Source organism: Triticum urartu, chromosome 3A, assembly GCF_056163025.1.
Source record: "Triticum urartu cultivar PI428250 chromosome 3A, HENAU_Tu73, whole genome shotgun sequence".
NCBI classification, from domain to species: domain Eukaryota; kingdom Viridiplantae; phylum Streptophyta; class Magnoliopsida; order Poales; family Poaceae; genus Triticum; species Triticum urartu.
The window spans coordinates 554,957,434-554,982,587 of NC_141875.1; the positions used below are offsets into that span (position 1 = coordinate 554,957,434).

Below are 25,154 nucleotides of genomic sequence, written 5' to 3' on the forward strand. Positions count from 1 at the left end.
GTGAGCAGGCTTTCGAATGTGATGGGAACAAGGTAAAGATTAATTGATGGTTTTGGTTTCGAGGCCCGAAACGGCTCCCGATGAGTTTAGCGGAACATAAATTTCAAGTACTACACTGCTCAAATGCGTAAATATTGAGTAGTATGTTACTTTCAAAAATTGGCACAAAATACGAAGGAGAGCAATGGAAGTACTACAAGCAACCCACAATTTAACTACTCGCATGCGCGCAGTGGAGTAATAATGTCTTTCTTCCGCCCTCACGTCCACTCAATTTGCATGCACTGTATTAATCGACCATCAATGAAGTGAACAACTTTACATGCGTCAAATTATCACATGGGGTGGATCTTGGTACAAAATTGTGTCCGCCCATGTACCCGCGTGTGCGTGCGAGGAATGAGTGTGTGCATGGCGTGCATGCACATCTTCGCTTCGTGCATGTACCGCCAGTATGGCTCAGGGAGCATGAGTACATTCTTCTAGAACCAGTAGCACGTCACTGTGATCAATCCACACAAGGAGGTCGCGACAACGCCTACACATGTGCCATGTGGCTTCATGAACTGTAAGAGAGACACTGTGTAGCGTGCCATTGGTATTCTAGTTTACGTGTTTTGCACAAACTCGAAATACTAGTAAGGTACACGTGCATTGCACGCATCAGATTTTGCAACCAAATTATGAATAAATGCCACACTATTGCATGTAAGCTCTAAGTCATATATGCCTGATGTAGCCCTTCGTTTAATTCTTATAGTTCATCTCATTCAAATTTAATTATTTTTTATAAAAAAGCTAAGAATGCGGGAATAGGAAAAACATGGGATTATAGTGGAATGTCGTCTTGAATCCTACATGATTGTACGAGTGTTTGATTATGCATAGAAAAAATGCAGAATTCTTTCAAAGAGGTTTGAGTGGATGGGATGTTTCCTATGAAATCTAGTGTAAATGAATCATATGGAAAAAATCCTATGGTTTACAATCCTACGAATCAAACAACCAAGATAGGAAAATTTCTAATGATTAGAATCCTCCAAAATTCCTTTGAGAATCCTTTGAATCAAAGAAGCCCTTAATATATTTTATGATTCATGGAATTGTGCGTTGTAAAACATCAAGTAAAAACAAATAATGGCAATTCAACTAGAAAAAAAGTTTGGGCAGTTATGATACGAAACAATCTAGAACAGAAGAGAACCACTGTTGTTTGAGGTTTGTGCATTATGCTTAAGTTCAACCATGGAGTCTGCTAGATTGTACATGTGGCAAAATCCGGTGGGCGGGCTAGAAGATGGTGTGAGGGGCCGAGTGGAGGGAGACTATGAAGGAATGCACAAGTGGAGATTGATATTTAGAGAGAGGGGGCGAACACGTGCGCTAATGCGCGCAGTGGCGGAGCCATGAAAAATAAATGAGCTAGGGGGGCAAGCATTGCTAATCCTTTACAAGGAGGGTCAATTCATGAACTAAAACCATTTTTAGCAGCAATTGTCTAATGATCACATTCATATTAGCCTTGATATATAGTGATGTTAGGGGGGGCAGGGCCCTTACTGCCCCTGTCTTCGCCATTGTGCACGCGTCTGAGAGATGAAGAGGAAGGCATGGATGATGAGAGGGGGACGTTGGATACATAATTAATGTGGGTGTATTAGCTATATATGTTAATCCTATATAGAGAGATATAGATTGATCGATGTGGACGTGGGAAAGAGGGTGAGACCTCACTGGATATATCGATTGATCGATTTGTGTGCAAAACTATGAAAGACCTAGCTATATACACACATACATAGAGGAACATCGATCGTTGCGCATGCACGCATGAGAGATAAAGAATGCCCGATATGATGGAGAGGGGGATGTGTGTTGGTGTGTGCCTTCATGGTAGACCGACCTGAAGAAAAAGATTGCATGCGTGCGATGGATAATGCCGACTGGTAGTGTGTGTGCATGCATGCACGAGAGAAAGTTAGTGGTACAATTATAAAGAGAAGACTACTGTGTGGGTGTAAAAGAATAGCTGGATAGGTGAGGTCACAATCAATGTAAAGTTGAATTCAAATATTTGAATAAGAGATCCTGATGTTTGAAACCCATGCATGCATGAATATAACGGAGATCTGCGCGGTGTGGTTTGGAAACGAGCATGTTGTAATGTATACACATTGAACAAGGTCAGACTGATTTGAATTTGAGATACCGATGGCACACATCATTTGGCCACGTCGCATCCGTGCATGGACACGCTATTCTAATTGGAGATGATGGGCAACTTTTGCATCACATATCTATATCTATACCCCTATATATATTATATATTTTTTTATTGTGTGCGGGTAACTTTAACTTTGAAAGATGGTCGTTGGATGAGGCGAATCCGATGGTCCAAAGATGGCAAATTTGAGCACTACTGGCCATTGGATATCATCTAGATTCCACTAGATTTCGCCACATGTATAATCTAGAAGACTCCATGGTTGAACTTAAGCATAACGCACAAACATCAAAACACTAGCACTTCTTATTTGTTCTAGAATCTTCCGTATCAGAATTGCCCAAATGTTTTTCTACATGATTTGCCATTATTTGTTTTTACTTTATGTCTTACGACGCACAATTCCATGAATCTTAAAATAGATTAGATTTCTTATAAAAACTAGATGATTTTGAATGAAATGAACTATAAGAATTAAACGAACATCTACATCATGCATATATGACTCAAAGCTTGCATGCTATAATATGGTATTTATTCATAATTTGGTTGCCAAATCTCATGCGTGCAATGCACATGTACCTTACTCTAGTCTAAATGGTGTTTGTGTGTGTGTGTTGTGCGTGTTGAGGCGCAAATTGTCTGTTTTTTGGGTACACGTTAAGCTTGTTCTTCCGAAATTTCAAGCCGCGCCTTGTTATGCCGAAAATTCAAGCTAGCGTCTCTGTCTATCGTGCTGCGAAACTCCCGCCTCTTCAACCCGCGCCTTGTTAGCCAGAAATATTTAAGATATATCTTTGTCTTGTTGTGCTCCGACAACTCCCTCCATGTCAACACGCGCCTTGTTATTCCGAAATTACAACGCCCACGAAAACTCCCACCTCCTATGAAATCCAAACACGCGAAATGCCTGTGGTACCCCTAAACCGAAAGAACCGCCTCAAATCGGTGGGGGTACTTTCGTAACTTACCCTACATTTCGGACAAGCGCGTCTCTAAGCCATGGTTCCCCACTGCCATCCCATCCGCCCACCCATTCGTACACCAAGGCCGCGAAAACCCGCGACGAAACCCCACACCCTGCTCCGTCCGCCACCCAGCCGGAGCCTCTTCCTCGACGACGTCATCCACAGCAACACCTCGACGTCCCTCATTCACCGTACCGGATGAGGATCCGTCGTCGATCTCATCGTCCCGCCGGTTCAGCCACCCCGTCCTCCACCTCCAAGGAGCTGCCCTGACGTTCCCCTCGTCTTTCTCGCCACCTCCATTCCCACACCGCCGTCTTCACTTGCACCACCGAAAGAGCATCATCATCACCGTTTCCTCAAATGAAGCTGCGGCCTAATCGGCGCCACCAAAGAGGTTGTACACTAATTGCCGCATTTTCTTTTTGATTCAATCTCATGGTGCTGCCGGCGCTCGGTCCCGAGCCGACACGGTGCGGCTCCATCCACGGCGGTAGGGCTGGAAAAAAAGCTCGAAGCTCGTGAGCTAAACGAGTAGCTCGTGACTCAGCTCGAATCGACTCAAACTCGAAGAATAACGAGTCGAGCCGAGCTTTAGTTTAAGATCGTTTATAGACCAAGTTAAACGAGCCAATCTCACGAGTACTTGTGTAAATCATTAGGCTCGGTACAAAAGATCAGCCACTCCCAACACAAAAAAGATCATCCACTCAGCACCCTATGTCCCATGCGCACAACACAAGGGCTGTCCATTGAAGGCCCAACCACCTAGGAGACTCATGTGTTATAAGGAAATTGCTATTGTTTAGTGATATATATGTTTAATATATACATAATCATTTTCATAATATTTGACGGTTTTATGTTTATATTTTTAACGAGCTTAACAAGCTAAACGAGCCAGCTCGCGAGTTAAACGAGTCGAGCCAACCTTGGATTTGAGCTCGTTATAATAACGAGTCAAGTTGAGCTAGCTCATTAACGACACGAGCTCTAGCGAGTCGAGCCGAGTCGAGCCAGTTCGGCTCGAATTCCAGCCCTACACGGCAATGTCGCCGGCCACTTCCTCCACGGTGTCGCTCCCTCGGCGGCGACGTCCACATCAGTAGGACCTGCTGCTGCTTTAGCTCTCGCTCGCGCTGCTGCTCTGCTCTTGCTCTCGGTCCCCTGCCTGGTCTGCTCTTGCTATTGCTCTTGCTCGCGCTGCTGCTCTCGCTCTTGCTCTTGCTTGCGATGCTACTCCGATTTAGCTACACTTCAGTCGACTAAATCGACTTTTGGGTTAGTTGATTTTCAGGTGGTGGGGGGCTCGCCAGGGTGAAGGAAGAACCAGCTGCAGCGGGGAGGGGGGCTCGCCGGAGAGATACCCGACTATCTATCTTAGGGTTCAAGATGGGGGCGGTGGTCGCCGGCGGTGGCGGGACGTTGGCAGGGCGGTGGCGTGGGGATCGCCGGAGAAAAAGCTCGGCACGGGGTGGCCTAGAGGGATGGCCGGGGCGGTGGAGGACCGGCGGTGGGGAGTGTTTTCGGGGCGGGCGGGGTATTGCACCACCGGCCGCGGGCGGCGGGGGGCTGCTGTTTGGCCGGCTCAAGGGGTGGAGGTTGAAGATGAACCGCAGGCCCTTGATTTCATATCCAACGGCTGCAAAATCGACTGACCAGAGATGAAAAAGTCAGTCGACCGACGTGTAGCCTCACCTTTCTAGTGCGTTCAGTTTCCACAGCAAAATTCAGTTTCGACAGCAAAATTCAGTTTCGACAGTTAAGTTCAGTTTCGACAGTTAAGTTCAGTTTCGACAGTTAAGTTCAGAGATGAGAGGGTGATGTATTTTACATCTAGCACTTTGTGGTTATGTATTTTACGTCATGTATTGGAGATGCTATTAGAATTCCACTCAGGTTAACGTTGTTCGTTGTCTCTCTTGTCCTGCTTCAGCCTCGGCGTCGTACAACTCACCGGAGCTGCTCCAACAACGAAAACCTCCATCACAGCGGAGCAGTACCTCGGGCTCCATCTCCAGACGCCTAAGATCTTCTTCCCCTCCTCCGACAGCCAAGTCAGCCGGAGCATCCTCACCGGCCAACCCAATCACGCTGAGATCGACATGGCTTCGCCAAAGAGGTTCTACACTTGTTGCATCTCTTTTTACTCTACATGTTACATATATTGTCCACTGAGCACTCTTAGTAATGGGAAATACGATTATTTTATCCTACTATATGACAAGAAGTGAGGTACGAGGCAATTTACACTACTAGGAAAAGGGCTATAGATGGAATTGACACTAATTGCGCACCAGACATGTGGTGCGCCATTACTATATACTAATGGCGCACCATCTGTTGGTGCGCCATTAGTGTGGAAGACACTAATGGCGCACCAGGCACACGGTGCGCCACTAGTAACAAAATGTTTTTTTTCATTTTTTCAAACATACTAATGGCGCATCCGGGCGGAGTGCGCCATTAGTAGTTAGAACTACTAATGGCGCACCAGCCATAGACTGCACCACTACTGTCTTTTTTTACTTTTTTACAAAACTACTAATGGCGCACCGTTGCGTAGTGCGCCATTACTAGTTTAAACTAGTAATGGCGCACTGTTTCATGGTGCGCCATTAGTATAAAAATTATTTTTTTTACTTTTTTGCAAAACTACTAATGGCGCATGTCTGGGTGGTGCGCCATTAGTATGTTGGGTTACTAATGGCGCATGTCTCTGTGGTGCGCCATTAGCACCCCCCGCACCCTCCCCCCGCTCCACCGCCGCCGACGACCCCCGAGCCCGCACCCTCTCCCCCGCTCCACCGCCGCCGACGACCCACCGCACCCTCCCCCGCTCCACCGTCGCCGAGGACACCCCCGCACCCTCCCCCGCTCCACCGCCGCCGATGACCCCCCACACCCTCCCCCGCTCCACCGCCGCCGACGACCCCCCGCACCCTCCCCTGCTCCACCGTCACAAATGTATGCAACTAAAAATCCAAAAAAAACAAATTTGATTATATTTTCAAATAACAAATTTGATGATATTTTCAAATAACAAATTTTATTATATTTTTTATATTCATAAATATTTTCAAATAACAAATTTGATGATATTTTGTAAAAAATTATTATCGTTTTTATACAAAATTATTACTGTTTCATATTCATATTCATTTTCTAAAAAATTATTAGATGCAACAAAAAATAATTAAAAAATTACTTATGGCACACCGCTGGCTCGTGCGCCATTACTATCTTAAAAAAATTACTTATGGCGCACCGCTCTGGGTGCGCCATTGCTATCAAAAAAACATACTAATGGAGCACCGCCAGGGGGTGCGCCATTAGTAATCTTCCCCCTAGCTAATTCGCCCAATACCTTCGTCCCTCCCTCGCCAGATCCACTTCCCCCCCCCCTCACCACACCCTCATGCCCCCTCCTTCCGCCCCGACAACCCCCGCGCCCCGCCTCGCCGTCTCAGTCCTCGCCGCCGACGGCCTGCCGCCACAACTGCCAACCCGACGCCGCGGCGCACCCAGCCGTCCGAAGCCTCCGCTGCCCCGCAGCCGGGATAGGAGCCCAGCAGCGCCTCCCTCCGTCGAGCAGCCGCTCCCACCAGCAGCGCCTCCCGCCTAGCAACGCCTCCTCCCGGAGCTATGCCGGCGAACAATCCATAGGCAGGTAGCCACCACTCCTACGTCCCCCCTTCTTCCTCCTCCCTCTTCCCTCACCCCCTCCCTCCTTCCTCTTGCATCCTCTGTCTGTTCATTTTTCCCCTGATTTTTGCATTGGATGAGTACGTGCGCTAGATTGGGTATTGTGAGAATATAACGATGGCCATTTCCTGATGAATACTTGCTGCACGATTTTTCCGGTGCATGTTAAAGTTTACTTGTGAAAGGATTTTGCATGATAGGTGTTTGTGATAATGCTTCAGATCAGCAAATGTTTTGGTTTAAACATGTTAGCAGTGAAACGTGCAATGACTGGTGATATATGAAAGGAAAAAGGTTAAGTTGTTTTATATGCACCATCTTGACCTGAAATCAAAGCCGAAAGACCTGAAAGCAGTAACATTCAGTTTGAGAGAGCAGGAGCTTTGTCTTGGTTATACACTTATACTGGCCGAAATTTGTTAACACATTAGTAGTGGTGGCCATCTTGATGCAGGAGCTCAAGAACCTGCGGCCGCAGCTCTACTCCGCCTCCAAGTACTGCGAGAAGTCCTACCTCAACACCAGAAGCAGATGTGAGTAGCCACCTCTGCTGTTCCTCCTCTCCTCCATTAGAACTAGTCGCAGAGTTATTGAGTGGACGGACATGCTTAGATGGGCCTAGAAGATAGGAAGAACATTTAACTTGAAATGGTCATGAATTGGAACTAAGTGTGTGTAGAACAACAATAACTTACACTAGTTTTGTAGCCTCCAGCAAGTTTACGAGCAAACGGAATTTTCCTTCTCTTTTAGAAATATGCAGGCAGCTCCCTGATCAGTGTTGTTGGTTGCTGTAAAAAACTAGTTACCAGTGCACAAATGAGTCTGAGACATGCCAAGCTAAGCTACTCACCATTTGAACTTCTTGCGCCATCATGAGTTATCTGGATGTTAGAGTACTCTAGTACATTACTCCTATTTGTATGGTAAATTTGGTGAATGAACAGTCAACAGTGTAGTGAATGAATAGTCAACAGTGTAGTGATTTAAGGAGGAAAGTTATCCGGCTGGATTTTCTTCTTCTTAAAAGCTTCAACTTCAAAGTATAGTTTTACAAGCTTCTGCAACTTTTTCTTAACTGCTGTTGCTGCTGTTATGCCTGTATTCACTGCTGCTGCTGTACTTGTGATGATGTTGTACTTGTGACGATGCTACTTGTGATCTTCTGAAATGACCCATTGGCGACTTCATTACGCGGGGATAATGATTTTGCAGGTACCCCGAGAGGCCCTTGAGTTTGCTGGAATGTCGATTAACTTCTGTTCCGGCAAATTCAGGTACTCCATATGTCCTATTTTCAGCAAAGGTCATGCTGAATTTTTCCGTGAATTTTAGCATAACTTTGCTAAAAATAGGACATATGGGGTACTTGCGACTAATGCATGGGCCGGGGTATCTTAGTACTTAGTTAAGTAGGATCAACTGCCCCGCCATTCTTGTTGCATTAAACCATAGGTGGCAATAGAGCCAAGTGATTAGGCCCAACTTAGAATTCTCCTTAGCATCGATAAACCCTAGATGATAAACCCAACATAGGTGGCAATAGAGCCAAGTGATTAGTGCCAAGTGATTAGGCCCAACCTAGGGTGCCTCGGCATCGATAAACCCTAAATGATGAAAACTTAACTTGGCTTCTATAGGGTGCCTCGGTGTCGATGAGAATCTAAATGATGTACGCTTAGGCTTTTAGGGTGCCTCGGCGTCGACAAACCCTAAATGATAAAAGCTTAGCTTTTAGGATGCCTCGGTGTCGACAAACCCTAAATGATGAGACCATGATCTTGTTCCTTGACAATAACCAACTTTTTGACCAAACTTTTTTCCTATTTAGAGCGAAACATGGCCCACAATGATGAGGCTGGCGGTTCGGGCGGCAAGCAATTCTGGGAGCTGTCCCAGGAGTTGGAGGAAGAACCTCACCACTATGAGGACGCCGCGGAAGACACCGATCCTGACTACACAACCCCTAGTGGCGTCGGGGATGACACCACTGATGATGGCGCCGCGGATGCCACCACTAATGATGGCGGCGCACGCACAGATGGCAGCCAACCGAAGAGGCAACGGAAGGACCGGCGCCCGAAAATGCTCAGCACCGTCAGGGAGGAATTTACTGAAGTGTACTCTCCCCGGCTACGCCAAATCTGGAGGCACCTTCATCAGGGCAGTTCATAAGTACGGCAAGCACGTGTTCGCCCACAATATGACGTTCTGCTGCGTCAAGCAGCCACCTGGCGGTCAGAAGGATGCCTACTACGCCCTCCATCACATGCGAGCGATCGTAAGGGACCATCATCACCTTCTGGTACCAAATAATCACAAGGATTGGGTCGCGAGCTTGTCGGCAATCCAAGACGCGGACATTAGACAAGAATTCTTTCGCATCCGGTCGGATTTTGCGGACTCCATCAAGATGTCCTTCATACCTCGGGGCAGTTCTTCCTCAGATATCAACTGTCCAACATTGAGATAGATGGAATGCTACAAATGCAGGCTGACAACGCCCGCGATTTCATGACCATCACGACAGACGCGGCTTCATCCACGCTCCTGTCCATGAGTCGAGTCGAAAGTAGTGATGTGTAGTTCTGAAACATTGATTGGCTCATGTTGTAATTAAACTTTAATGAATTGTATGTCTCTTTGGTTTGGACAGTCATTCAACTTAGATGTAATCGTGCTATTAATGTCTTACTTTTCTCTTCCGATCCTTTTGTTGCATACTTATATATTGCTATGTATGTATTGTCTGTTGTTTGGCTTGTGCATAGAGATGCCGTCGTATGTCGTGTACAAGGGTAAGGTTCCCGGAGTCTACGACGACTAGGAGGAGTGTCAGAGACAGGTTCACCATTTCAGCGGTAACAGTTACAAAGGGTACACCACTAGGGCGGAGGCGGAATCTAGATATGCCCGCTATCTAGCGGGAGAGAGGAGGGAGCGTTGGAGGAACCGGATGAAGACCAGTTTCATCGTGATGATGCTCACCGTGATGACCGCAGCTCTCTTCTATGTCATGGTAGTTTAGATGATCGATATCGACTTGTAATGTGAAGACAAACTCAATACTCGCGGTCTCAAGAATTGTACTGTTTTATCTTTGTTCGGTCTTTTGAATTCGGAGACTAATATGATGAATTGTATTTGGAGACTAATCTTCTATTGTATTCGATGAATCTGCTGTTTCTGTGTGCTACTGTCTATATTCTGTCAAATAATATGTTTTGTAACCTGTGCAAAAATCAGAAAAGTAAAAAAAACCCAATATTCATACTAATGGCGCATCACCAAAGAGTGCGCCATTAGTATGCCAAGTATACTAATGGCGCATCCATCCGCAGTGCGCCATTAGTGTGCCAAAGCACATGGTAAAATATGGCCCCTGGGAGGCATACTAATGGCGCATGGTGTCATATACTAATGGCGCACTGGGTGGTGCGCCATTAGTATACCAGATACTAATGACGCACCAGTGGTGCACCATTAGTAATAAATACTAGTGGCGTGATACTAATGGCGCACCAGTGATGCGCCATTAGTAGGCAAAACTGGTGCGCCATTAGTAGGCCTTTTCCTAGTAGTGTTAGCTATCCGTGAGGGACTCTCTTGAACGCCATCATTATTTATCTCTGCGCATTTCAGCTGTGCATTTGTTGATGGGCCTGGGAGTTGAGCTAGTATGGCAGTGGCCTGGGTCCAAAGTAATACAAGTAGCACAAAAACATTTTTTTAGTGTAGGATTTTCCTTGCTCAAGCCTGCCTACTTGAATCGCCAGTGCTTGAAAGGAAAAGTGAATGAAAAACATCGGAATTGGAAAGTTTCCTATGGTACTACTTTTCATGAATTTGGTGCAAAGGAATGGAGCAAAGGAAAACTGTAGGATATTTTCCTTTAGTGTCTCCTTGAAAGAAAAACCGTAGGAATTCTAATTTCCACTTCTCCTCCTTTTCATATTCCTATTCATCAAGCACAAGACTAAGAGATAGTAGCATAATAGCATTATAACCGTACATTTTCTTGTGGTTTGACTTAATCTCACCATGCTTTTTTGCATCCTGTGATCTTCCAATTGTTGTGAACCAAACACCCAGATTGGCAGAAATCCTGTGTTTTTAAATTCTATGTTTTGCACGTGCATTCCTATCCTATTCCTGTCTATTTCCTATCCCTGCATTGTTAGAATCCTCAAATTCAAACAAGCCCTTACTCAATTACTTCTGTTACAGATATGTGTCAAAGAAAACCTTGTGTGGTTTGTCCTGTTCCTGCGGCGTTGTGTTCCACCCCAACTCAGCTGCTCCAATGATGGAAGGGTTCACCACAGCGGGGATCCGCTCTCCAGACTGTCTTTCACCGCCTCAGATCTTCTTCCCTGCCACCGGCAGCCACGGCAACTGCATTACCATCATCAACTGAGCAGATGACCTTGAGGACTACATGGGTCCGCAAGAGAGGTCGCACTCTTCCGTGTCTGCTTACGTTATGCGTCGCTTAATATGATGACATGCTACATTATCATCGTGTTCACCTATTAGACTCCGAGTCAGTTCCAAACTAATGCTGAAACTTGAGTTTTTAAATGGTTGTGGGGTACATATTGGGGCAATAATCAGTACTATCTATCTACTATCTGGTTAATCTCCGGTGTCTACTATGAGTTTCATGTTGGGTGCAAACAAACATTAAAGGAGCCATTATCTGTATTTTTTAACTAAAGCTATTATCTGCCTGCTATCATTGGTTTTGGGTCTATCCACAGTTTGCTACCATCACTCTGTATTTGTGCATGCACTCCTTACATAATCTCACTATGTTTTATTCCTATGCATGCCAGTTATTGTACACAATGGAACTGATCATGTAGAGCAAAAGAGACGAGCCTTGAGTGGCAATAAAATTTCATGCAGACGTCGTTCCATGGTGGGCGCAAAGGCAGCCCCCCTCCACCCATTTCGGATCGTAATCAAGAGTAAGATAACTATTATGAGGGGGATTCAGAAGCAGAAGACCACTCCTATTTACCCCATGAGGTCTTCGCTCTAACTTGGCATGCTGATGTTGGTAATATCATGCATATGGTGCCTTGCATTGCTTACTGTATACATTAAAGATGTCATCTGCTTAGTTTAGACATGCTTTGTGTCAATGCCATCTGTTTAGTTTCTTTATCGTATATGTGAATCATGCAATGCCATCTTGTCTAGCCAGGTATCATATATGTGAATTTTGCAATGCCACCCTGGTTAGCCAGCCATCTTATATGTGAATTATATCATGCCATCATTTTTTTATTACATGTTAAATTTGCCAACAATTTTAGTACATTCAATTACTCTTCCTGTGCATCAGCCATTTGGCACGGTCATGGAAAAATATGGAGTGGAAACAAGGTCTTCAGAGCAGACAATGCTATCTGACGAAGCGCATGTCTTGCTGGTTACCGATAGCTCCTTAGAGGAGGATTCAGAGACAGATGACCAGTCATATTTCCCCCCCGAGGTGCATGCCCTAACTTGGCAGGGTTATGTTGCTCATATCGTGTGTATGGTATCTTGCATTGCTATGTCATTTGCTTAGTTTAGACATGCTTTGTGTGAATGCCACCTGTTTAGTGTCTAATTACCATATATGTGAATTATGCAATGCCATCTTGTTGCAAGACATTATATATGTGTATTATGCAATGTTATATTGTTGCAAGGCATTATGTATGTGAATTTTGCAATGCCATGCTGTTTAGGCAAGCGTCATATATGTGAATTATATCATGCCGTCCTTTTTTGTATTTATCATTGCTTTAGTCGACAATGTTTGTATATTCAACTGCTCTTCCTGTGCATCAGCCATTTGAACTGGTGATGGAGAAATCTGGAGTAAAAACAAGGTCTTCAGAGCAGACAATGCTACCTGCTGAAGCAGATATCTTGCTGGTTACAGATAGCTCTTCAGAGGAGGATTCAGAGGCAGATGACCAGTCGTATTATCCCCCTGAGGTGTGTGCTCAAACTTGGCAGGGTTATATTACTCATATAATGCATATGTTGTATTGCAATGCTTAGTTGTTACATCATATACACAATATTGAATGACATCTCCTTAGTTGACACATCATATATGCGATTGCCCTCTGCTCACTTCCTTAGTATATAAATCATATATTTGAATTATGTCATGCTATGATGTTTACATAGACAGCATGTATCTGAATTATGGCATGCCAACCCATTTTCTAAAGACATAATATAGTTATATCATCTCATCCTGTTTACATAGTCATCATATTTAAATTATGTCATTCTATCCGTGAATTATATCATGCCATCATGTTTCCATCGACGGCATGTTTGTGATTTATGGCATGCCAACCACTTTAATAGACACATCATATAGTTATATCATGTCATCCTGTTTACATAGTCATCATATTTTGAAGTATGTCACTCTATCCTGTTTAGTTAGCCATCATACATGTGAAATTGTGTCATGCTATCCTGTTTAATTAGCCATCATATATGTGAAATTATGTCCTGCTATTCTGTTTGCTTAGACAACATAAATGTGAATTATTTCATGCCCTGTTTTCTTCCCTACTATCCATTGCACCTGTCTATCTTACAATGTCTGTACATTCAATTACTTTTCTTGTTTATCAGCCATTTCAATTGGAGGGAGTGATGGCAGTATCTGTGGGAAAACACGGTCTTCAGAAAAGATCGTGCTACCTGTCGATGCAGGTAGAACCACGGTTGTACTTGCTGAACCAGCCCCACCACATATAACCTACACTCATGCATATTGTACCCCTACCCAGTTGGACAGAGAACCAGCTACACCCCTTCTAACCCCAACCCCAGCAGATAGACACCCAGTTCCTGTTGACACAGCACCGTCTCCACCACAGAGCACCCAAACACGAGCAGTTAGTAAGGCAACTGTAGTGCCCAAATCACGAGGACCACCACTCCAAACCCGAAGTCAACGGTTAAAGCAGAAGAAGAATTGTTCTCAGGTCAGGTTCCGTAGCTATGGTTCATACTACTTTGCTGTTGCATCACTATATTTACTGATACCAACTAATTTCAAATTTGAAGGATGCAATTGAAACTCCAATGGCGCAACAGGTATGTTTTAAACCTGTTTCTTCAACGTGTTTGGCTGTTTGCTGTTGTAACTTGCTCTATGTTGATTTCAGTTTCAATTGAATAAACAGTTATGTTCTCATGCCATGCACATTACAAGTGTTGTTATTGCTGTGTAGTTTCCCACACTTATATTCTGTCTATGCTGCTTTGTCTTAAATAGATATGATTCGAACTGTATCTATCTTGATTTCGCAACATAAACTAGAATGATATAGACCATACAGTGACCATACTACATAGATATATGTTTGTTTCATGCTGTTATCCTGTCCACCTTATTACTGAACTAGTAAACCTGAGATGTGTTTGTTTGTTTCTCTTTTAGAACGCGGATAAAATATTGGAGAAGAGTACCTTGTTATGCAATGGTAAAGGAAGTAATGCAGATAAGGTTCAAGATAGTGAGACATCCCTGTTGGTCTCCAAGAAAGCTGATAAAAACTATACTGAAGACACTGAGACAACCCCATAGTCCTGTCTTGATGTAGTGTTCGAGTTACTGGCTACCACTGCTGGCACCAGCTCTTCGAACTCGTTGCCTGAATCAGTTCGGCTTCTTGAGTCTCAACTTCAAGTTGAAAGACATCGATCAGATGTTATGCGACAGGAAGCCGAAGGACTGAGGAAGTCCCTGCAGAATTCAGATGCATACTTTCTGGTGCAACAGCAAGCGCTGGAGGACTTAAGCGCCAAACAAGAGAAAGTTAATAAGCTTTCTAAGCATCTTGCCAGCATTATGGGTACCCAGGATATTGTTTCTTGATCTCCTCTGAAGTGGTTTCAGTTCTGGACTTGTTTTGCTACGGCGTTTATATGCTGTTGTGTTCCCTATATTTGCACTGGTGGCAAACTTTGATGCCCAGTGGATGTAATATGTGTAATAGCCGTGATAGCCTAGTGTAAGTTGCTTACTTATTTATTTCCTTGTTGTCTTGTTTATTTGTTTGCTTGTAGTCAGCGCAGTTCTTTTTATGTGGTTTGCTAGTGGCTGCAATAACCTATTTTTTAAAACTAGGCCACAATAACCATGGGCTAATATTTACTGTAGTGACACTGGGCCTCCTACGGTCGTAGAAACTGTGGGCCTTCTACAGGCCGTATAAACAGTGGGCCTTCTACGGGCCGTAGAAGCGGTGGGCCTTCTACAGGCCGTAGAAACAATGGGCCTTCTACGGGCCGTATCATCAATGGGCCTTCTACGGGCCGTACCATCAATGGGCCTTATACGGGCCGTATGATCGATTGGCCAAACATGGGCCGAACAGACCGCATTCTGGCCGTAAATGGGCTAGAGTTGGAATCGTCCGTTCATGGGCCGACCATAACGGGCCATCGTTAATAGGCCGTATTTGATGACGCTATGAAAATGGCCCAACGTATTAACGGACCACAAACGGGCCGACTGTAACCACGGGCTGAATTTGGCCCACAAGCAGAAAATGACAGTAACGGGCCGTAAGTAACCGAATGCTGGAAATGAGCCCAAGAATAAATGGGCTCTGAAGAAGGCCGGAAGATAACATGGGCTGGAAACGGCCCAACGGTATAATGGGCCATTAATGGGTATAAAGTGATACATTGTTCATCACGGGCCAGTTTCACCACGGGCCGTTAACGGGTGTAAAGTGATACACTGTTCATTACGGGCCAGTTTCACCATGAGTCGTTAATAGGCCAAGAGTTACATAGGGCCTCATATGAGCCGAAAGGCATCATGGGCCATACATGGGCCAGAAGTGAAAACGGGCTGGAATCATATTGGATGGCCCAGATGACGCTACTGGGCCTAATTCCGATAGGGCGTAACGGGCCTTGGGTTAGCGGGCTGTAAATGGGCTATATTCGAACAGGCCGTTAACAGGCTTTCCATGGGCCAGCCCGCCAGCTTTTGACCAAGTCAAATGGGCTGGCCTTTACATAGGAATGGGCCTCTGTTGGGCAGTGCCACGTGTCGACGTATCATAGGCGACTATCTGACCCACTGACGAGCTGACACGTGTTTCGTCCGGCCAATAAGAATTTTACACGTGGAAATTTCCCATTGGTCGGGGCTGTTAACGGGTTATCGGATCCAAAACCCGACCCGATAGCTTAACAGCGTTCCGTTACGGTGGATGCCACGTGTCGGTCACCCTTGACGAAAGCACTTTTGTGACGCGCGATTTATCGTCATGGAAGTGGACACTTCCGTGATGATAATTTTGGTAATGTCATGGAACACTTCTACGACAGCACAGGTATGACTATCTTGATTCTGTCATAAATTTGTCATGGATATACATGCATGACAAAAAAAGCGACCTACTGTGAGAAACACGTATCATCACGGAAGTGTATTTTTTTTGTAGTGAACGATGGATGGGTGTCAGACGGAGGAGGCTGGTGTGGGGATGGTGTTCTAGTGTGGACTGTGTATGAATGGCAAAATGGAGGGAGAGGTACGGGGAACCATGTTTTTGGGATGCGCCTGTGTAAAATATGGGGAAGTTACAAACTTAGCCCCCGTTTAAAATTTGTATGTCTCGTCAGTTGGGGATAGGACGGTAATCTCGCATCTCCCCAATATTTTCCCAGAGCGATTTCGGGCAAGGAGAGGGTGTTTTGGCACCCACGGTTGGCGCCCATGGTGTATGAACGGGGCTAACAGGTAGGGCGGTTGTGTCACGTCTAAGTGAAGTTACAAACCTCTCCCTATCGAAAATATGTGCCTACATCGATTTCGGCCGAGTTGAGTTTGTTTTGCCGCCCACCGTGTATGAATGGAGAAATGGAGGGAGAGATAGATGTCTTTTGGACGAGCTTGAATCAAATGTGTTTTGCCACCCACGTTTGGCGCCCACCATGTCTGAATGGGCTTAGAGGCGGTCGTGTCATGTCTACTTGAAGTTACTAACCTACCCCTATTGTGAGCAGTGGAAATTGTGCCGGTAGATTGTCCGTGTAAGGGGTAGACAGAAATTTCCATCTCCCAAACACTGGCTTCGGCAGCCGACGTGGGAGTGGACATTTTGCCGCTTCTTTCGAATTTTGGGACAATACGCATCCACATTTACCCTGGCAACTAAATTTGAATCCATTTTGTATTCCTATACGAATATTTATAAATCATTCTATGTATTTTTATATATCTTCAAAAGCACAACAAAGATGTATTCCACTGTCATATATGAATATGATTTACAAATGCCGATACTCAAATTCAGAAGCTAGAATCCAGTTCAAGGTAATTCGACTATTTGGAACCACTTTATGTCCAACTCAAGTGTCACATGCAGCATAATGTGTACTCCCATTTTGATATGTACACAAGCAATGTCTCAAGATTCAAAATACCGAGTCAATCAACCCATAATGTATAAAAATAACAGACATATAAACACTTATAGAGTATATGGATCAATAATAACAACTAACATACATAACCCAGGCCGTTGTACTTTTTTTGCTAGAAGAGCATCATATTTTAGCGGAGCTAGTACATCATCTTGGCCCTTTCAGATGTGTGCCACTTAAGGACCATCTATACTACTATTATTGTTGAATGCACATTCAGCCCAATTGGCATACTTGTAGATCTGGCACAACAATCAAAATGAAATTTCTCAGTCTTATCAATTAATACAGACTCGTGCTAAAAAATTACAAAACAAAAAACAAAAAACAAATATTACATGATCTCTAAACCAAATGGTTTAAATGATTTCATGATCAAACAACACAGAGCTTATTCAATGATGGAAAAAACATTTCACCTATGACTTACCAAGTGGAAATTTAATTTCCTTTTTCCCTTGAGGACCTTAACAATGCGGTCAGTCTCAGCTTGCTTCGTTTTGAAATCCACCAAATATTTAATGGTTGTCTTGAGTACTGCTTGTGATTGTGTTGTTTGCTTCCTCAACATGTCAACTTCATCTCTAAGTGTAGAAGCAGAATCTCTTTCTAACAATAGTTTAGCCTCTAGAGCATCAGCAGTTGGCAATTCATGATGCACGATTGGGCCGGTGCCACTACTGTGGGACGTTACAACGTCCACGGGGACCTCTGCTACTTCTTGAGCTTGCGTTGGTTTTTCCCTTGAAGATGAAAGGGTGATGCAGCAAAGTAGAGATAAGTATTTCCCTTAGTTTGAGAACCAGGGTATCAATCAAGTAGGAGAAGAATGCACATATCACCTAATACATGCACAAATAATCAAACACTTGCACCCAACGCGATAAAGGGGTTGTCAATCCCTTCAGCATCACTTGCAAATGTGAGATCTGATAGAGATAGATAAATAAAACTAAACAAAAGGTAAATATTTTTGGCTTATTTGTTGTATAGATCTTAAAGTAAAGATTGCAAAATAGTAGATCAGAAACTAATATGATGGAAAATAGAAGATCCGAAACTATTGTGACGGAAAATAGACCTGGGAGCCATATGTGTCACTAGAGGCTTCTCTCTTGAAGGCAGATAATACGATGGGTGAACAAATTATTGTCGAGCAATTGATAGAAAAGCGCAAAGTTATGGCGATATCCAAGGCAATGATTTTGTAATATAGGCATCACGTCCGTGCCAATAGACAGACTCCTGCCTACATATACTACTAATACTCCACACATCGACCGACTCCTGCCTACATCCAGAGTATTAAGTTCATGAAGAACAGAGTAACGCTTTAAGTAAGATGACATGATGTAGAGCAATAAACTCAAGCAATATGATGTAAACCCCATATTTGTATCCTCGATGGCAACGATACAATACGTGCCTCGCTACCCCTACTTTATCACTGGGTGAGGACACCGCAAGATTGAACCCAAAGCCAAGCACTTCTCCCATTGCAAGAAAAACCAATCTAGTTGGCCAAACCAAACTGATAGTTCAAAGAGAACTACAAAGATATCAAATCATGCATATAACAATGCAGAGAAGATTCAAATAATATTCATAGATAAGCTGATCATAAATCCACAATTCATCGGATCTCGACAAACACACCGCAAAAGAAGATTACATTGGATAGATCTCCAAGAACATCGCGGAGAACATGGTATTGAGAATCAAAGAGATAGAAGAAGCCATCTAGCAACTAGCTATGGACCCGTAGGTCTGAGGTAAACTACTCACGCTTCATCAGAAGGGCAATAGAGTTGATGTAGATGCCCTCCATGATCGAATCCCCCTCTGGGAGGGTGCCGAAAAAGTCCCAAGATGGGATCTCAAAGGAACATAAGGTTGTGGAGGTGGAAAAGTGTTTTCGTGGATGCTTTTGGAGGTTCGGGATTGTATGTGAATATATAGGAGGAAGAAGTAGGTAAGGGCAGTCACGAGGGTCCACAAGGTAGGGGGTGCGCCCTACTCCCTGGGTGCTCCCTCCACCCTTGTGGCTGCCTTGTGGCTCTTCTAACTTGATCTCTAAGTCTCCCGGGTGTCTTCTGTTCTAAGAAAAATCATCAGAAAGGTTTTATTCTGTTTGGACTCCGTTTAGTATTTGTCGGTGTCAAAAGCGGCGGATCTCGGGTAGGGGGTCCCGAACTGTGCGTCTAGGCCGGATGGTAACAGGAGGCAGGGGATACGATGTTTTACCCACGTTCGGGCCCTCTTGATGGAGGTAAAACCCTACATCCTGCTTGATTAATATTGATGATATGGGTAGTACAAGAGTAGATCTACCACGAGATCGGGGAGGCTAAACCCTAGAAGCTAGCCTATGGTATGATTGTATGTTATGGTTGTATGTCCTACGGACTAAAACCCTTCGGTTTATATAGACACCAGAGAGGGTTAGGGTTACACAAGGTCGGTTACAAAGGAGGATATATCCATATCCGTATTGCCTAGCTTGCCTTCCACGCCAAGTAGAGTCCCATCCGGACATGAGACGAAGTCTTCAATCTTGTATCTTCATAGTCTAACAGTCTGGACAATGGAGATAGTCCGGCTGTCCGTAGACCCCCTAATCCAGGACTCCCTTAGTAGCCCCTGAACCAGGCTTCAATGATGATGAGTCCAGCGTGCAGTATTGTCTTCGGCATTGCAAGGCGGGTTCCTTCTCCGAATACATCACAGAAGAATTTGAATACGAGGATAGTGTTCGACCCTGCAAAATAAGTTCCACATTCCATCGTAGAGAGAATAATATTTTTGCAGATCTAATTTGCTGGCTTGTTTTGGCAGCATGACGTTATGTCATGGTCCGGTGATTATTCGAACCATTTCCTTTAACCAGCCCCGCACATAAGGCGAGGCAGTTTTTCGACACGTCTTGTCAAAGCAAAGATCGTGTCCCCTTATTACGGGATTCTCATCAATACGAGCGTGGGTAACCCAACCGCACCATCAATTACGGCGCTTGGGGGATAAGCGAGTTTTACTAGGCAAGTGGGGACGCTTAGCTCCGTCCGCCCATATAAAGGGATAAGGATTCACCTTTCTATCCACGCCCTCTTCCTCCTTTGCTCATCCGTTTTCGCACACTTGAGCTCTAGCACCCAAGTCCACACTTCCCACCTCAACCTTCTCCAACCATGTCCGGAGCAGGAGGCAGGTGGATGGTCTCCTCCGTCATGGAGGGAGACATCAAGAAACTGAGGAGAGCCGGATACCTGCCTGACGACATCGCGCACCGGCTCCCAGATGAGGGGCAACTCATCCCCACCCCCTGGCCCCATGAGAGGGTAGTATTCCTCACCCATTTCCTCCGTAGACTGGGATTCCCTCTCCATCCATTCGTCCGGGGGCTCATGTTCTATTACGGCCTGGATTTCCACGATCTGGCCCCGAACTTCATCCTCAACATCTCGGCGTTTATCATCGTGTGCGAGGCCTTCCTCCGCATCAAGCCCCACTTCGGCTTATGGCTGAAGACCTTCAATGTCAAGCCGAAGGTGGTGGGCGGCCGCCAGGCGGAGTGCGGAGGCGCCATGGTGGGCAAGATGCCCAACGTAAGATGGCTCGATGGATCCTTTGTGGAAACCATAAAGGGGTGGCAATCGGGATGGTTCTACATCACCGAGCCGCGCGACCCTGTATGGGCAGCGGCCCCCGAGTTCCGATCTGGCATCCCCACGCGGCTCACCTCCTGGAAAGAGAAGGGCCTGTCCTGGGGTAGTTCGGAAGAGCTGACCGGACTCCAAACATGTATTCAAAACATGGTGAACAAGAAGCTCAAGCTTGTCAACATAGTCCAAGTTATGCTCATCCGCCGGATCCTCCCATGCCAACAACAGGAGTTCAACTTGTGGGAGTTCGACCCGGCGTAGCACCGAACTCTGAACATGTTCTTTGACACGACTCATGAAGATGCCTGGAGGGTGCTGTTCAAAAGTGCCGAGGTCCCCCTCCTATTACTGAGGATCACGGATTCAGCGCGAAGCGCCAAGCCAGTGCGGTAAGCTGCTTTACCTTTCACAGGATACTTATTTTTTTATAGATTGACTCTATGTGGGATCTAAACTCCCGTACCTTTGACAGGACTGGAAGAAGATGGCCGGACAGATCGACTGTCCGGCTCCTTTGCCCGAAGGCCCCGCAGACGCTCTTCTGGCGAAGATGTTGACTCCGGCCCCTTATACGGTGCCGGAGAAGACCAAGAAGGCCAAGGGAACCTGAAAGAGTTCCCGACTCCAGGCGTCGTCGGACTCACCGTCCGATGACTCTGCGGCGCACTCTTCCCCCGAAGACGAGGAAGAAGAAGAAGAAGAAGATGCTCCCCCACTAACTAGGGGAGACAGGAAAAGGAAGGCCGCCCCAACTGGGGGGCCGAAGGGTCCAAGAAGGGAAGGACTCTCCTTTTGGACAGCTCCACCGCCGCCGACGAAGGCAAAGACGAGTGGTTGCCTAGGGCCAAGCACCCGGGGAGATCGTAAGTATTCGGATACCAGAGTAACCCATAGGATTCCTTTGTCGCACTGCTTTCCCTAACGCCGAACACAATTATGCAGGCCGCCACAAGCCAGTATCGATGTATCGTCGGACGGCTCCTTGGGCCTGTCGGACATGGATAGCGATCCAGTCCCGACCGCCACCTCCCCTCATCCTACCGACGACACCGAGGTGTTGTCTCAAGAGGCACCGGATCGAGGGGAGACAGTCCCGGAGGCACCTCAATGCGACCTTCCGGACTCCGGGAGCCGAGGGTGCGGGGCCCCTGAGAGCTCTGAGTTCGGCCCTCAGCCGAACACCGCGCCGGAACCTCCAGCGGTTCCAGGCTCGGGCAGGTGGCCTCCTTCTAAGAGGGGCAAGATGCCTGTGCCGGTGACCTCTATCCATCCAGAGGCGCCGGACAATCTGCTGGAAGCGCTTCGCAGCGCTTCCATCGACGAGGAGCACCGCACTATCATGAGTGCGATGATCCAGAAGGTTCAGTCCCAAGAGCGGATTGACTGAAGCCTGTGCCAGCCTTCTAATAGGCTTCGAGGTAAGTGTTTCAAAATGTAGTAGAAATATTACCGCATAGACAGTAGCCCCTGATGCTTTGTTCGGTGTTCACAAGCAGAGGATCAAATAATATAAGTGTGTCAATATGCATATGCAGGCTTCGCTGTTGGCGTCCGCCGCACTGACTGCGGAAGTCGCCGTACTGAAGCAGGACGTCGAGGGGTCCAGGAAAGAGCCCGGCCTTGCCAAGAGGCAGCTCGAGGAGAAAAAGGGTAAGTAATAACCTGTCTATAGATATGTATATATAAAAGAGGACGCGATTGCAAAATGACAGGATCATCGTATGTTTGCCACGGGCCACGACCGAGGTGGCGACACTGAAGCAAGCGCTAACCAAGGCCGAAGATAAAGCGGCCAAGGAGCGCACCGAGCGAGAGAAGCATGAGGCTCGGGTGGGCAAGGTGCAGCAAGAGCTCCAGGCTCTCATGGCGAAGCACGAGGCGTTGGAGCTTGACTCAAAGACGCGGGAGTCTGAGCTTGCCGCGGCCCTCAAGAGTGTAAAAAGTGCCAAGGCCGAAGCCCAAAAGGCCCTCCACGAGATCGACGCGATGAAGAAGATAGCGGCGGGTAAGGCTTTCTATAAGCAAAGCAAGCATGTAAAAGTAAATTACCGATTACTTACCCGGATCCGGAGCTCTTCAGGAGCATTCGCAGATTTGCCCTGCAGTGTGTCCAATGCCGCACAATTTTACCAGGCCGAGGATGGAAGCTCGATGGAGAAGCTGTTCTGGTCTCAGTATGCTGAGGCCGGACATCCGATGCCAGTGAGCGACCAGCTGAAGCAGATGGTCGAGCTACATAAGGCGGCTGATCAGGCCATGAAGAGCTTTATAGTCCGGCTGTGGCCTGGCGACGCCCTTCCGAACAGCTTCTTCGGCCTGGTGAGGCGGCTTGTAGATGCCTGTCCGCGGCTGGAGGTCGTCAAGCGATCTGTCTGCATTGAAGGTGCACGCCGGGCTTTCGCCCGTGTGAAATTGCAGTGGGTCAAGATGGACGCCGTGAAGCTGATCAAGGAGGGGCCGCCGGAGGGCAGGGAGCACCGCCACCCCGAGATGTATTACGAGGGTGTTCTGCCGGCTGCCCGTCTCATAGCGGACGAGTGTTCAAAAGATGTAATATTTGAGTGAGACTTGCTCATTTTATCCTGTATGTATGAAAACTTGTTTCATATGCGCTATGCAACGCTTGTTGGAATTTAAAATATTACCTTCTGTTTGGCTGTTTATCCAATCTAAGAGATGGCTAGTCCTCGGCTTCTGCCCCCATGCCACGAGTGCTGGGGTGTTCGGGATAAACCTGAGCACTCTTGTTCCCATGTTTGGGTCCTTCGAGGGAGGTGCTCAGCACAGCGAACAAGGCAACTGGACTAATAATGCTTTATCACTCTCACTTAGCCATAGAATTCTATAATTTTAAATTTCGGCGAAGCCCCTGGTATTCGGAAGGCCGAATTCAGGGCGCGATACACGCCTTTAAGCCGGACAGGGCCGGCCCCTCGCTCTAAGTGGCATAAGTCTTTTGGGACTTGAAAACCTCGCCGAACAGCGACCAGTCTCTCGCCTTATCATCACAGTCAGTTTTAGCTTTCTCTACTGAGGTGCTGAACCCAGCAGAATCGGGGCACAATCGCAGTAGTTCTCCTAGCGCTACCTTAGCCGATAGAGCGGAACGTACGGTACCAAAACATAGGAGCCGGGCAAACGAAACATTTGACCAAAGACATGATTCGGAGCTGATGCATATAATGCTATAAGTTCGGGGTGCCTCACTTGTGAAAGTGTTCAGACTTTTCACACCGCATTGTGGGGTACGTAAGCCCCTGGTGTATTGGCCGTACCATAGTGTACGGTTGCAAGGCGTCATTAATGAACACATAGATATATATATATATATAACAAGACTGCAATAATAGTCGTAATGTCATGCATTGTTTATTAAAAAATTGCGTTAAAGCAGAGTGATACAGATAGTGCGATAAGCAAAGAGTAGGACTATGTTCCTTCCAAGGGCAAGCTGAGGAATGATATTAAATTGAATATTTAACTCGTTACTGTAATCAACCTGGGAATTCCGTGGTATAACGTAGCTATCTGCCTCCTTGGTTGCTGCATCATGTGTTCGGCAATAGTGCTGCCGGACAGTGTTTCCAGAGATTAAGGTCCTGAAAGAAAAGGAAAAATAACCAAACGGGAAGCCCCTAGTGCGGTTTAGGCTGCGTCTTGGGGCGTGCCGCAGTTGTGCCCCCCTCCCCACCTGTGCCCATGGTATTTTAATGCATAATTATGTACGCGCGGCACGAGTTTCGCCGCTGGGCTAGGATTAGAGTGGCCGCCGTATTGCTACGTGAGCTCAGATCGCGCCAGGTGGTCTATTTGCCGATTGCCCCGAGAGCGCTTGAAGGTGTCCGGGCTGTGAAGTGCCGATCTGGTTGATTGTCTTGAGAGGCTGCCTTGCGTTTCTGCTGCGAGGGCTGCGGTGTGCTCCTCTGTTCGGAGAGAGCGCTCTGTGTTTCGATTGACTGTAATAACTCCGCGAGGTCTTGACATCTTGAGCTTAAGGTATGCATAATGCGGTACCGCATTGAATCTAGCAAATGCGGTTCGCCCGAGCAGGGCATGATAACCGCTGCGGAACGGGACTATATCGAAGATTAACTCTTCACTTCGGAAGTTGTCTGGGGATCC

At 46.2% G+C, this 25,154-nt stretch overlaps 1 protein-coding gene across 1 annotated transcript in view; it reads left to right on the forward strand.

Moving 5' to 3' along the window:
- The window catches only part of LOC147980501 (uncharacterized), a 39,755-nt gene that overhangs the window by 8,754 nt on the left and 5,847 nt on the right, over window positions 1-25,154 (forward strand). The window contains exons 2-3 of the mRNA XM_087515638.1: window positions 7,185-7,251; window positions 7,352-7,430. Of these exons, the coding sequence (XP_087371764.1) occupies window positions 7,185-7,251; window positions 7,352-7,430 (146 nt within the window). The remainder of the gene's footprint in view (window positions 1-7,184; window positions 7,252-7,351; window positions 7,431-25,154) is intronic.